Here is a 14,839-nt window from a genome sequence, read left to right on the forward strand (position 1 = left end):
TGATAAAGTATGCATGAGGGGCATGAAGGCATGATTATATACATAGACGCTTTATTGATCCAAAAGGTAATGTGTAGCAGCCGATGATATTCCTGTTTAGTATTTCCTATTCTATTTGGTTTAAGTTAGAAGTAGGTGATTATCTTGCGGGAGTCATTATTTGTGTGTTGTGGTAGTTGTGATTTAAGGTGTATTTGTTGTGTTTTGTAAACTCATGATTCGTGATTTCATCTTTGATGGCTATTTTGAAAGGGATTAATTATGAATCAACGTTCTGTTTCTTTTCGGTTGAGTTTGTATTAATGATTTAAAAAAAAAATTACTAACACAAAATGACATGATAAAAATGTATTTCTAAAAATTTCAGTTGTCACATCTATTCAAATACTAATTTAAGTTAGTTTTTCAGAGAGAATAATTTTAAACAAATTAAAAGCAAGTAAAGTTGACTTGAGTTTATTAGATTTGTATGATCTTAACTGATATAATACAAGAATAAGAGTCACACCACAAATCTTGCATATGAAATTATGAATTGATTTCAATTTTCATATTATATGTGCTTAGCGTTGAGAATAAGACACTGTAGACTATCTAAACTTGGGTTTTTCCCTTTCTTTACCACAAATAATAAATTATGAGCTAAATCTTAGCATTTTAGTAATGACTTAAAGTACATTAATTTAATTTTCTAATTTTTTTATTAGATGCTGAAAATTATGGTGATTAAAATATAATGGATGCGGTGTACTAGATTCAAATAGAATTCATGTGTATAGGATTAAAATAAAATTGTGGTAATTACATAAAGTTGTCACATTGGTAAATTTATCCCATTTCATCATACACTACAAACTAACCATAAAATATAATAAGAAAGTAAAAATACAAAAACCATTACTAAAATAAAGTACTTAACTAGATCTGATATCATGTTGATCTAATAAAGTCTTGAAATGTGGGTAAAAGAATACTTAACTAGATCTGATATAATGTTCATCTCTTATATTAAATGATATTTAATTTTAAGAAATTATTTTTGGATACATATTAACTGAAAACCGGTCCTAACATACTTTTAGTTCATAATTATAACCATTATTTTAGTATTTTAAATAAAAATAATGTTATATATTTAAATTTTTTTATGAATCAAGTTTAATCAAATTAAACAAGATTTAAAATAATATTGTCATAATTGATTTTTGTTATATTAGACTATTCAAATTTTTTAACTTGACTAATATATCACAAAAATTAAAACTTCAATTATAGTTAGCCAATGTATTTTAGAAGAAAAAAAGTAATCACTATTCATTTAAACTACTTTATTATTATTAACCAGGAGAGACATTTAAACTACTTTATTATTATTAACCAGGAGAGTGGTTGACTAAAAAGAATTCATTGTCTCTTAACTAAATGTCAAAAATTTGAACTTCACCTTAATTGACCGAGGATATCTATCTGAATTGGGAAAAACAAATATTATTATTATATTATTAGAGATAGAAAAAATATAAAAAATTATTTTTTTAGTTAGTTAACATTAACTAATTTTAGAGTTTAACTTTATAATTTAGAATTTAAAATTATAAATTTATAATTTAAGATTTAAAATTTAAAATAAACAAAATAATTTTTTAAAAATTAGATAACATTGAAAAAAAATTGATTACTTAGCATTACTTTTAGTGATAATTTCCGAAACTTGTATTTATTTAGAGGCACTTTAATCTACACGTGGACTACAGAAAAAGTAGCCAAGACACAAGTTGAAGTTCCAATGGCCATGCAGATAACAAAAAGAAAACAGCAGACCAAGACACTAAAATTTGGCAAAATTACTGCAATGGTATAAAAAAGTCTCATTGCAGCCTCTGCCACAAGACACTGAAAAAAAAACTAAATTACAACGTAGCATATGCATGCAAATGACACAACCTAACCAACCTAAGTAAAATTAATCCACTTAACCGTAAATATTTGCATGTTCTTTGAGCAAGTTTAATATATGTTTCAAAAATAATTACAATAACTCACTCATATAATCTCTTTATATAATTATTAATAGTTATGAGTGGTTTGTAAATATTTTTGTGACACAAATTAAATATGCTCTAAAAATATACAAATATTTTAGAATAAAATTGTGTATTATTGAAGACTCATATAGACTCCCAATCAATCTCCACTGAAGGATACTTCTTCAAATCCAACCCAAGGTTATCAATTTCATCTGGATCCGAGAAATCCAAGAAAGTGATATCGGATTCCGGCGAAGACACACCACCCGCAGCGGATGATTCATCAGACAACAAAGGAGGAGACAACTTTGGCTTCTTCTCCAACTTATAATCCTCAAACTCAGCACAACCAAATCCAACGTCGGATTCTGTTGCATTTTCCTCTATCTTAGGCTTTGTATCCACTACAACCTTCTCTGTTTTCTCCAAGCCTTCACAAATGGCTTGGAGTTTCGCGTCCACCGAAGAGGGTAACGGCTTGATTTCCCCGAATTCACCATACACGCGTGCCCCGTGGTGGCGAAGGTGAGGGAAATTAAGCCGTGCAAGTTCTCCTCTTAGCTTAAAAGCAGCGTTGTCATAAGCCAACGCTGCTTCTTCAGCCGTTTCGAATGTTCCAAGCCAAAGACGGGTTCGATTCTTTGGTAGCCTTATCTCTGCCACCCATTTTCCCCAATGCCTTTGCCTCACCCCTCGGTAGAGCTTTGTAGGCTTCGCGGCCGCAGAGGAATTCGTCACGCCGGCATGCTTCATGGGGACAGGTTTTGGCCCTAGAAACAAAGCATGTTGATTCTTTTCTTGTTGTTGTGCAACATGGATTTGTGATTGGATTTGGAGGATTTGAGATGGCGTGAGTTGGTTGAGTCTTATGGAGGAACTTTGGGTGGTAGAATTTAACGGTGAAGGGTTGTAATTAGAAGTGAAGGAATTGTAATAAGAAGGGTATAGTGATGATGATGATGATGCAGGGGAAGAAGGTGAGAGAGAAAAAGAGGGTAAGGAATTATTATCGTTACTATTGCTATTATTAGAATTAGATGAAAAATAATCACTTGTCATAATAAAAGGCTCAAGTGCTTTCATCAACTCTTCATCACTACAAGAGTATGATAAGTAATCTTGTGTCATCATGCTATTGTATATATCTATAGCTGCTGCCATAAGATTCTAATAATACACAAGAAAAATTAAAAGAACTATAGGTATTTCAAAATAGTGAAGACGAACCTGTCTCAATTCCAAAACCAGAGAACAAGAGGTTCTTTAAAGAAGCTATGATGAATGATGAAGATTGGACAAAAGGGAAGCAAATAGAGAAAATATTTGTGATCTTAGTTTTATTTGTGGGGGTGGTGACCTCTAATTCAACTCTTGAATTTTAATTGGGGGAACCCTTTTTCATGGGGTTTATATATATACACTCATGTAGTGGTGATGGTCCCCACCGGTATGAAGAATGATATTTGTGGTATTAAGTTGATGCCTAATTTTTCCACTAACAATTGGTTTATACACTTTTACTTGTTTTGTAGTATTTATGTTTTAAATTTGAATTAATGTTTCAACTAAACCGTTGGATTTTTTCGGTGAAAAAATAATGTGTCAAATAAAAAATATATAAAACAAAATTTAATTTTAATAATTTTACATATATAATTAATTTTAATAATTTTACATATGTAATTTAATCATATTTTATATTAGTCGCTTGAATAATAATTCAAAAAACAAATATAGTTAAATGAATATACAAATATTTTATGTTGTCGGTACATTTAAATTTAACTTTTAAAACAATACTTATCTTTAGGTTAATAATCTTTGTCTTAAGGAAGTTGTATCAATTGAATCAAAGAATAATTATTCACTCATTTTGTCACTTTACACGTTTACTTATTTTGGAAATCTAGACTCTCACTTTAGATACGGAAATAATTTATAAAAATATTAATGCATTAACTTAATCAGAAATTTTAAATAATGTCTAAGTGTATAACTTTATTAAAATTATATTGGAAAGAATCATATCCATCTTAAGCAAGTTTATATCAGATTATACATAAATTTGGTTTTGACGAAACGAAAAAAATTAAACAATAAAGAATAAATTATTATTTTTATTATAAAAAAGATTTAAATATGAACAATTCTAAACATAAAATAAATAAATTAACTCTATCTATAAAAAAAGCTAAATTATTAGTTTGACAAAATTACCACTAAATAAAAACATTCAACAAATTATTAATTTTTGAATAATTTTATCGAATTAATCTGATATTTGATGAATGTATCAAATTAATTTAGAAATGATCATTTATAAAATATTCAGAAAATAAAATTGCACACGGGTTTAGGTGTGCAAATGCGCTCTCCAAAATGTTCCTTTGGTTCTTTGCTTGCTCTAATCACGTTCTTTCTTGCTTTGGCTTTTACCTCGTCAACTTCATTCAATAGGGGGAGCTTTATTCGATGAGGGCTGGCCTATGAAGGAATGACACGTATACTATGACCCTCACATGGAGACTAGCACATGTAACCTCCACCTGATAGCTTTGTCCCACACGTGTCGTTAGTTCATTGGGTTAGGCATAGCTGAAGAAACGAATGGTTCTGTGCTGTGTTGCCCTCGAAATGTCAACTTTTGGTATTTAATGCCTTTTCTTGTTTTCTTTTCTCATATCCCATGAATGGATCCATACTCGCATCTCAATTGTTAAATGTTAAAATTTAAAAATCATCGTTCCACATCAACCTTTTGTTTTGTTTTGTAAGTGTTTGGATGCATCTAAGTGCTTATTATATAGCTTCTTCTTAGAGAAAGAGATAAATAAGTTATTAATTTTTTTATTTGTAAATATTTAAATTTTTAAAAATTTAAAAATATATTTAAATTTATAATTTTTTTAAAATTTAGATATATTAATTTCTCATGTCTACTTAGATTTATCAAATTTAACAAAAAAATTAAACGTAATTTTTATTGTACTAATTTAATTGATACGAATACATACATAACAGAGTTTTAAAATAGAACAAATTAGACACAAAAATTGATGTGTTCATATTTTGAAAAGATTAAAAATTTAAATGTATCTTTAAATCTTCAAAAACTCAAATATTTACAAACCAAAAAAAAAATCAATTTATCCTTTTCTTTTTTTATTATATACAACATACAATAATAGTAAGTAGTGTAATTCCAGTGATGCTAAAATATCTCAAAGTTTTTGAATTTTTATTTGATGTACTAAATAACTTTTTTTTTTCAAATTTTTCAATTAAAATTTTATATAGTCATTTGATTGATATTTGAGAGGATTTCTTGAAAACTAAACCAGAGTGCTCCTTAAGGATACTTACTTTTTGCTTAAAAAAAATATATTACATTTAGTATTATTAAAGGATTTGGGTAAATCATATAATTAAAATAAATTTTCCACAATATTATAGAGGCCATGACGATTAATGTTGTTATATAATTCATCTTGCTTCAATGATTTACGAAGAAGATAAACCTAGACTAGTATATATAAATATAAAATACCAATTCAGTATTAGCAATCTAATATGAAAAACATTTAATTAACAACATAGATTTGAATTGAAATATTTTATTCTATATACTTCTTTCAGGAGTTGGTCCAATACATTGTATGGTGAATTTGAAATTTATTCATCACTAAAACATGGTTAGGTTATGGCGTTGTGATATTGGAGAGAGACATGGCATCGTCAATTGCGGCGCCACAAAGAAGACGAATTCCGAGTCCCAATAAAAACGTTTTCTCTGCATAAGAATTCAGAGGACAAGTGACCTTAGATCCTATACTCTTGAGGTTCGTGAAAGTCCCTTTTCGTCTACGGTAGCATTTTAGTTACGATAAACCCGAATCTAAGTAACGTTTTGCTAAATCCTAAAATTAGGAATAAACTCTTTTAAAATAAAAAATTAAAATCAATAAAAAATATAATATTGTAACTATTCTTAAATTAAGATAGTAGTTTGCATATAATCAAAATTATACATTTAATAATAATCAATCTTTTATTTTACTATTTTACAATTTTTTAAATTTTTTACAGGATTTTTAAAATATATTACAAGATTGAATAAAGTAATAAAAGAAAAATTTAACTAACTTATATTTAATGTATATTTTAAAAATATAATAATAAATTTTTTTAAATATTTTATGTATTTTACATTTAAAATATATAAAGTTTTTTAATAATATTTAATAAAAAAAATTTGGGGTGCTTTTAAAATGTATATTTAGGATACATGTAAACAAAATTCACAAAAAAATCAATATGTCTAAATATGTTTATGTTTATTTTCTAAAGAACACAATAAAACTACTAATTAAATTTTTTATAAAAATATTAAATTTAAATTTTTAATAAATTTATTAGGTATTTTTAAATTGAAAAGCTTTAAAAAAGTATACTAATAATAATTCGGTAATACTATATTTACTAAGGTTCTGAAAACCGGACCGGACTGGTCGGTCGAACCAATTTAACCGGAAACCGGCGATGCAAACGGTTCATTCCTCATCCTATAACCGCTCAAGAAAAAATCGTTAAAAAATCGTTGAACCGATCGAGAACCGGCCGGTTGGACCGGACCGATGACCGGCCGGTTCGGATAAAACGATGGCGTTTTTAAATTTGTTAAAAAAAAAAGAAAACCCGATCCAGTAACGTGACCAACTCCCCTCTTCCCCCAATCATTCATTCATCTCACCCCTGGTCGCCAAACCCTAGCCCTCTGAAGCAAAGGAACCCTGAACCCTAGCCCTCCATCGTTGCCGCCGTTCTCAGGGCCTCGCGCCGCCGCTGTCCCCAGGTCCTCAGCACCGCCGCTTCTTCCTCTTCGCCGTATCAGGAACCCAGTAACTCGGCAGGCCCTCTTCGTCTTCACTGGCTTCTCGAACCAGGTTAGTGGCTCCTCATCTTTATCTTCTCTTAACTTCTTCTTCAATTTTTGTTCCATTTTTCTTCAATTCTTCGTGGGTCTTGGCTTGAAGTTTGGTTCTTCAGTTCTTCTTCTTCGATCTTCGGTCTTCTTTGTATGTATGGTTTTGAACTTCTGATTGCTGTAGAAATTTGTATGTATGGATTGGTTGCTAATGCTGAAAACTTACTCTGTTATGTCATTTTTACCAACTAGAGTCTAGAACACTTAATACAGTAACTGTTACTTTGTTTTAGTGTTTTGCTATTTTCTAATTGCTCTGATGGCTCTGTGTACTGTGTACTGTTACTTTATTTTAGTGTTTTGCTGTTTTCTAATTGCTCTGATGGCTCTGTGTTGCAATATTGTTGAATGCTGTAGGTAGAATTTAGATATGGTCTTGTTGAGAATTTATTTATTTTTCATTGGGTTGTGGCTATTTTTAATTTCATATCTGTTATGTTATGGCACTGTGATTGTGTTATGGCATTGTGATTCTGCGATCACTGATAAGTGTTTTGAATTTGGAATTTCTGATTAGTGATTTGTTAAGTTGTTGTTATTGTTATGTTGCTATTTTTGTTATGCTGCTGTTTTGTTATGGCACTGTGATTGTGTTATCACTGATTAGTGTTTTGAATTTGGAATTTGTGATTAATGACTTGTTAAGCTGCTGTTGTTATGCTGCTGTTTTGTTATGGCACTGTTGTTGTTATTGTAACATCCTAACTACCAAAGCTCACGCTTCCGGCTGCGCAACTCTGATAGCTCGGACATTACGGCGACACTTATACTATTTAATACTAAAATATGAGCCTGTTTAAAACTTTAAACCGCAATACCGCTCCAAAAAATACTTTTGCTATACAACGTACATCCATACATACCATACAACTTACATAAACTCATAAAGAGTACATCCATATATATATACATACATATACATAAATAATATTACAAACATTACCCAATACAATCCCTATCCCTCTTACAAAATATATCAAGATAAAGGCGAGGGTACAATAAATAATAAGCTAAAGCAATACAGAGCATTTCAACAACAACTAAATAAACTCTTCGTAACTTCTGCGCCCATATCCTGAAAGGGGAAAAATATAGAGGGGTGAGAACATCATCCTCGAAAGGGTTCTCAGTAGTGGGTTTTTGGAAATTACTGTAATAGGATATGGTGCACGAAATTGTGATCAATACTTTTCAAAACATAAACACTCCCTAGTAATGGCTCCAAAGACTTGGTGCTCAATACCATGGCATAAACACAACTTCGCACAACTAACCAGCAAGTGCACTGGGGTCGTCCAAGTAATAAACCTTACGCGAGTAAGGGTCGATCCCACGGAGATTGGTGGTATATGAAGCAAGCTATGGTCATCTTGTAAATCTCAGTCAGGCAGACTCAAATGGATATGGTGATAAACGAAAATACATAAAAGATAAAGATAGAGATACTTATGTATATCATTGGTGTAAGAGCTTCAGACAAGCGTATGAAGATGCCTTCCCTTCCGTCTCTCTACTTTCCTACTGTCTTCATCCAATCCTTCTTACTCCTTTCCATGGCAAGCTCGTGTAGGGTTTCACCGTTGTCAATGGCTACCTCCCATCCTCTCATTGGAAATACGTCCCTAATGCTCTGTCACAGCATAGGCTAACCATCTGTCGGTTCTCGGTCCGGCCGGAATAGAATTCAGTGATTCTTTTGCGTCTGTCACTAACGCCCCGCCTTTCGGAGTTTGAAGCACGTCACAGTCATTCAATCATGGAATCCTACTCAGAATACCACAGACAAGGTTAGACCTTCCGGATTCTCTTGAATGCCGCCATCAGTTCTTGCCTATACCACGAAGACTCTGATCTCACGGAATGGCTGGCTCGTTTGTCAGGCGAGCACTCGGTTGTCAGGCGATCAACCATGCATCATGCAATCAGAAATCCAAGAGATATTCACCAAGCCTCGAATGCTTGTAGAACAAGAATGGTTGTCAGTCACCTTGTTCATAGGTGAGAATGATGATGAGTGTCAATCATCACCTTCATCAAGTTGAATAACAAGTGATATCTTGGACAAAGAACAAGCGGAATTGAATAGAAGAACAATAGTAATTGCATTAATACTCGAGGTACAGCAGAGCTCCACACCTTAATCTATGGTGTGTAGAAACTCCACCGTTGAAAATACATAAGAACAAGGTCTAGGCATGGCCGAATGGCTAACCTCCCAAAGTGAGTTCAATCATCAAAACATGATCAAAAGACTCTCTATATCCAGATGTCTAATACAATAGTAAAAGGTCCTACTTATAGAAAACTAGTAGCCTAGGGTGTACAAAGATGAGTAAATGACATAAAAATCCACTTCCGGGCCCACTTGGTGTGTGCTTGGGCTGAGCAATGAAGCATTTTCGTGTAGAGACTTGTCTTGGAGTTAAACGCCAGCTTTTATGCCAGTTTGGGCGTTTAACTCCCATTTAGGTGCCAGTTCCGGCGTTTAACGCTGGAATTTCTTGAGGTGACTTTGAACGCCGGTTTGGGCCATCAAATCTTGGGCAAAGTATGGACTATCATATATTGCTGGAAAGCCCAGGATGTCTACTTTCCAACGCCGTTGAGAGCGCGCCAATTGGGCTTCTGTAGCTCCAGAAAATCTACTTCGAGTGCAGGGAGGTCAGAATCCAACAGCATCTGCAGTCCTTTTCAGTCTCTGAATCAGATTTTGCTCAGGTCCCTCAATTTCAGCCAGAAAATACCTGAAATCACAGAAAAACACACAAACTCATAGTAAAAGTCCAGAAAAGTGAATTTTAACTAAAAACTAATAAAAATATACTAAGAACTCACTAAAACTACTAAAAACATACTAAAAAACAATGCCAAAAAGCATACAAATTATCCGCTCATCACAACACCAAACTTAAATTGTGCTTGTCCCCAAGCAACTAAAGATCAAATAAGATAAAAAGAAGAGAATATGCAATGAACTCCAAAACATCTATGAAGATCAGTATTAATTAGATGAGCGGGGCTTTAGCTTTTTGCCTCTGAATAGTTTTGGCATCTCACTTTATCCTTTGGAACTCAGAATGATTGGCTTCTTTAGGAACTCAGAATCCAGATAGTGTTATTGATTCTCCTAGTTAAGTATGATGATTCTTGACAATTAGAGGTGTCCAGGGTTCTTAAGCACACTCTTATTGCCTTGGATCACAACTTTATTTCTTTCTTTTCTTTTCTTTTCTCTTTTCTCTCTTTTTTTTTTCGTTTGCTTTTTGCTTTTCTTCCTTTTTTTTTTGTATTCACTGCTTTTTCTTGCTTCAAGAATCATTTTTATGATTTTTCAGATCCTCAGTAACATGTCTCCTTTTTCATCATTCTTTCAAGAGCCAACATTCATGAACCACAAATTCAAAAGACATATGCACTGTTCAAGCATACATTCAGAGAACAAAAGTGTTGCCACCACATCAAAATAATTAAACTGTTATAAAATTCAAAATTCATGCAATTCTTTTTCTTTTCAATTAGGCACGTTTTTATTTTAAGAAAGGTGATGGATTCATAGGACATTCATAGCTTTAAGGCATAAACACTAAGACACTAATGATCATAAGACACAAACATGGATAAACATAAGCACTAAAATTCGAAAAACAGAAGAATAAAGAACAAGGAAATCAAGGAACGGGTCCACCTTAGTGATGGCGGCTCTTCCTTCCTCTTGAAGGTCCTATGGAGTGCTTGAGCTCCTCAATGTCTCTTCCTTGCCTTTGTTGCTCCTCTCTCATGATTCTTTGATCTTTTCTTATTTCATGGAGGAGAATGGAGTGTTCTTGGTGCTCCACCCTTAGTTGTCCCATGTTGGAACTCAATTCTCCTAGGGAGGTGTTTAGTTGCTCCCAATAGTTTGTGGAGGAAAGTGCATCCCTTGAGGTATCTCAGGGATTTCATGATGAGAGGGGTCTTGTGCTCCATCCTTTTCTTGGTAATGGGCTTATCCTCATCAATGGTGATGTCTCCCTCTATGTCAACTCCAACTCCAATCATGATGCTATGGATCATGATGGCCCAGTCTAAAGTAACTTCGGACCGGTTGCTAGTGGGAATGATTGAGCGTTGGATAAACTCCAACCATCCTCTAGCCATCAAAGTTGACCCTTCTTGTGTAAGGATGTTCATCCCCTTCTTGTGTAAGGATGTTCATCATCATAGGCAAGTTGAACGCCACCCTCACACTTTCCGAACTAAAATCCAAGTATTTCCCCCGAACCATAGTAAGATAATTCTTAGGATCCGGGTTCATACTTTGATCATGGCTCTTGGTGATCCATGCATTGGCATAGAATTCTTGAACCATCAAGATTCCAACTTGTTGAATGGGGTTGGTAAGTACTTCCCAACCTCTTCTTTGGATCTCATGGCGGATCTCCGGATATTCACCCTTTTTGAGTGAAAAGGGGACCTCGGGGATCACCTTCTTCAAGGCCACAACTTCATAGAAGTGGTCTTGATGCACCCTTGAGATGAATCTATCCATCTCCCATAACTCGGAGGTGGAAGCTTTTGCCTTCCCTTTCCTCTTTCTAGAGGTTTCTCCGGCCTTGGATGCCATAATGGTTATGGAAAAACGAAAAAGCAACGCTTTTACCACACCAAACTTAAAATGTTTGCTCGTCCTCGAGCAAAAGAAGAAAGAAGAGAGTAGAAGAAGAAATGAGGAAGAGGGAGATGGTGGTGTATTCGGCCAAGGAGGGGGAGAAGTGGTGTTTTGGTTGTGTGAAAATGAAGGAGTGAAGAAGGGTATTTATAGGAGAGAGGGGAGATGGGGTTCGGCCATATTGGGTGGGTTTGGGAGGGAAAGTGGTTTGAATTTGAAGGGTGAGGTTGGTGGGGTTTTATGAAGGATGGATGTGAGTGGTGAAGAGAAAGATGGGATTTGATAGGTGAAGGGGTTTTGGGGAAGAGGTATTGAGGTGATTGGTGAATGGGGGAAGAAGAGAGAGAGTGGTGGTGGGGTTGGTGGGGGTCCTGTGGGGTCCACAGATCCTGTGGTGTCAAGGAAAAGTCATCCCTGCACCAAATGTTGCACAAAATCACGTTTTGAGCTATTTCTGGCGTTAAACGCCGGGCTGGTGCCCATTCCTGGCATTTAACGCCAGGTTCTTGCCCTTTTCTGGCGTTTAACGCCAGTCTGGTGCCCCTTTCTGGCGTTAAACGCCCAGAATGGTGCCAGACTGGGCGTTAAACGCCCAACTGCTAGGCTTACTGGCGTTTAAACGCCAGCAGCATCTTCCTCCAGGGTGTGCTATTTTTCTTCCTGTTTTTCATTCTGTTTTTGCTTTTTCTATGGATTTTGTGACTTCTTATGATCATCAACCTACAAAAAACATAAAATAACAAAAGAAACTATATAAATTATAATCATTGGGTTGCCTCCCAACAAGCGCTTCTTTAATGTCAGTAGCTTGACAGAGGGCTCTCATGGAGCCTCACAGATACTCAGAGCAAATGTTGGAACCTCCCAACACCAAACTTAGAGTTTGAATGTGGGGTTTCAACACCAAACTTAGAGTTTGGTTGTGGCCTCCCAACACCAAACTTAGAGTTTGACTGTGGGGGCTCTTCTTGACTCTGATTTGAAAGAAGCTCTTCATGCTTCATCTCTATGGTGACAGAGGGATATCCTTGAGCCTTAAACATAAAGGATTCTCCATTCACTTGAATGATCAGTTCACCTCCATCAACATCAATCACAGCCTTTGCTGTGGCTAGGAAGGGTCTGCCAAGGATGATGGTTTCATCCATGCACTTCCCAGTCTCTAGGACTATGAAATCAGTAGGAATGTAATGGTCTTCAACCTTTACCAAACATTCTCTACAAGTCCATGAGCTTGTTTTCTTGAGTTGTCTGCCATCTCTAATGAGATTCTTGCAGCTTGTACCTCAAAGATCCCTAGCTTCTCCATTACTGAGAGAGGCATGAGGTTTACACTTGACCCTAAGTCACACAGAGCCTTCTTGAAGGTCATGGTGCCTATGGTACAAGGTATGGAAAACTTCCCAGGGTCTTGTCTCTTTTGAGGTAATTTTTGCCTAGACAAGTCATCCAGTTCTTTGGTGAGCAAAGGAGGTTCATCCTCCCAAGTCTCATTTCCAAATAACTTGTCATTTAGCTTCATGATTGCTCCAAGGTATTTAGCAACTTGCTCTTCAGTGACATACTCATCCTCTTCAGAGGAAGAATACTCATCAGAGCTCATGAAAGGCAGAAGTAAGTCCAATGGAATCTCTATGGTCTCATTGTGAGTCCCAGATTCCCATGGTTCCACATTGGGGAACTCATTGGAGGCTAGTGCACGCCCATTGAGGTCTTCCTCAGTGGCGTTCACTTCCTCCCCTTCCTCTCCAGATTCGGCCATATTGATGGCTTTGCACTCTCCTTTTGGATTTTCTTCTGTGTTGCTTAGAAGAGTACTTGGAGGGAGTTCAGTAACTTTCTTGCTCAGCTGTCCCACTTGTCCTTCTAAATTCCTAATGGAGGACCTTGTTTCATTCATGAAACTTTGAGTGGTTTTAATTAGATCAGAGACCATGGTTGCTAAGTCAGAGGGGTTCTGCTTAGGATTCTCTGTCTGTTGCTGAGAAGATGATGGAAAAGGTTTGCCATTGTTAAACCTGTTTCTTCCACCATTATTATTGAAACCTTGTTGAGGTCTCTCTTGATTCTTCCATGAGAGATTTGGATGATTTCTCCATGAAGAATTATAGGTGTTACCATAGGGTTCTCCTAGGTAATTCACCTCTTCCTTTGAAGGGTTCTCAGGATCATAAGCTTCTTCCTCAGATGAAGCCTCCTTAGTACTGCTTGGTGCATTTTGCATTCCAGACAGACTTTGAGAAATCAAATTGACTTGTTGAGTCAATATTTTATTCTGAGCCAAAATGGCGTTCAGAGTGTCAATCTCAAGAACTCCTTTCTTCTGACTTGTCCCATTGTTCACAGGATTCCTTTCAAAAGTGTACATGAATTGGTTATTTGCAACCATTTCAATGAGCTCTTGAGCTTCTGTAGGCGTCTTCTTCAGATGAAGAGATCCTCCAGCAGAGCTATCCAAAGACATCTTGGACAGTTCAGAGAGACCATCATAGAAAATACCTATGATGCTCCATTCAGAAAGCATGTCAGAAGGACATTTTCTGATCAATTGTTTGTATCTTTCCCAAGCTTCATAGAGGGATTCTCCATCCTTCTGTCTGAAGGTTTGGACTTCCACTCTAAGCTTACTCCATCTTTGTGGTGGAAAGAACTTTGCCAAGAAGGCATTCACTAGCTTTTCCCAAGAGTCCAGGCTTTCTTTAGGTTGAGAGTCCAACCATATTCTAGCTCTGTCTCTTACAGCAAAAGGGAATAGCATCAGTCTATAGACCTCAGGGTCAACCCCATTAGTCTTGACTGTGTCACAGATTTGCAAGAATTCAGCTAAAAACTGATGAGGATCTTCCATTGGAAGTCCATGGAACTTGCAATTCTGTTGCATTAGAGAAACTAATTGAGGCTTAAGCTCAAAGTTGTTTGCTCCAATGGCAGGGATAGAGATGCTTCTCCCATAAAAATCAGGAGTAGGTGCAGTAAAGTCACCCAGCACCTTCCTTGCATTGTTTGCATTATTGTTGTTTTCGGCTGCCATGTCTTCTTCTTCTTTGAAGAATTCGGTCAGGTCCTCTAAAGAGAGTTGTGCTTTGGCTTCTCTTAGCTTTCTCTTCAAGGTCCTTTCGGGTTCAGGGTCAGCATCAACAAGAATGCCTTTGTCTCTGCTCCTGCTCATATGAAAGAGAA

General features: G+C 35.4%; 1 protein-coding gene and 1 non-coding gene across 3 annotated transcripts; one reads left to right on the forward strand and one right to left on the reverse strand.

Moving 5' to 3' along the window:
* Positions 1-1,710: 1,710 nt before the first annotated feature.
* Positions 1,711-3,397, reverse strand: LOC130956098 (ethylene-responsive transcription factor RAP2-4-like). 2 transcript variants are annotated; one of them, XM_057883128.1, is made up of 2 exons: positions 3,255-3,397; positions 1,711-3,123 (listed from the first exon to the last, which is right to left on the reverse strand). In XM_057883128.1, exon 2 carries the CDS (start codon positions 3,108-3,110, stop codon positions 2,169-2,171), a length of 942 nt encoding a protein of 313 aa, XP_057739111.1. In that variant the 5' UTR covers positions 3,111-3,123; positions 3,255-3,397; the 3' UTR covers positions 1,711-2,168. The 2 variants fall into 2 exon arrangements, with proteins under 2 accessions (XP_057739111.1, XP_057739110.1); XM_057883127.1 differs by having other exon boundaries at positions 1,711-3,390.
* Positions 3,398-14,177: 10,780 nt separating this feature from the next.
* LOC130959551 (small nucleolar RNA R71) lies at positions 14,178-14,285 on the forward strand. The gene has a single exon (XR_009078624.1). It is a non-coding gene; the product is annotated as a small nucleolar RNA R71 (small nucleolar RNA).
* Positions 14,286-14,839: the final 554 nt, after the last annotated feature.

Source organism: Arachis stenosperma, chromosome 10, assembly GCF_014773155.1.
Source record: "Arachis stenosperma cultivar V10309 chromosome 10, arast.V10309.gnm1.PFL2, whole genome shotgun sequence".
NCBI lineage: Eukaryota > Viridiplantae > Streptophyta > Magnoliopsida > Fabales > Fabaceae > Arachis > Arachis stenosperma.

Bases quoted from the DNA above. Each gene is read 5' to 3' on its own strand.
- LOC130956098 (XM_057883127.1), bottom strand. From the start codon at position 3,188: ATGGCAGCAGCTATAGATATATACAATAGCATGATGACACAAGATTAC.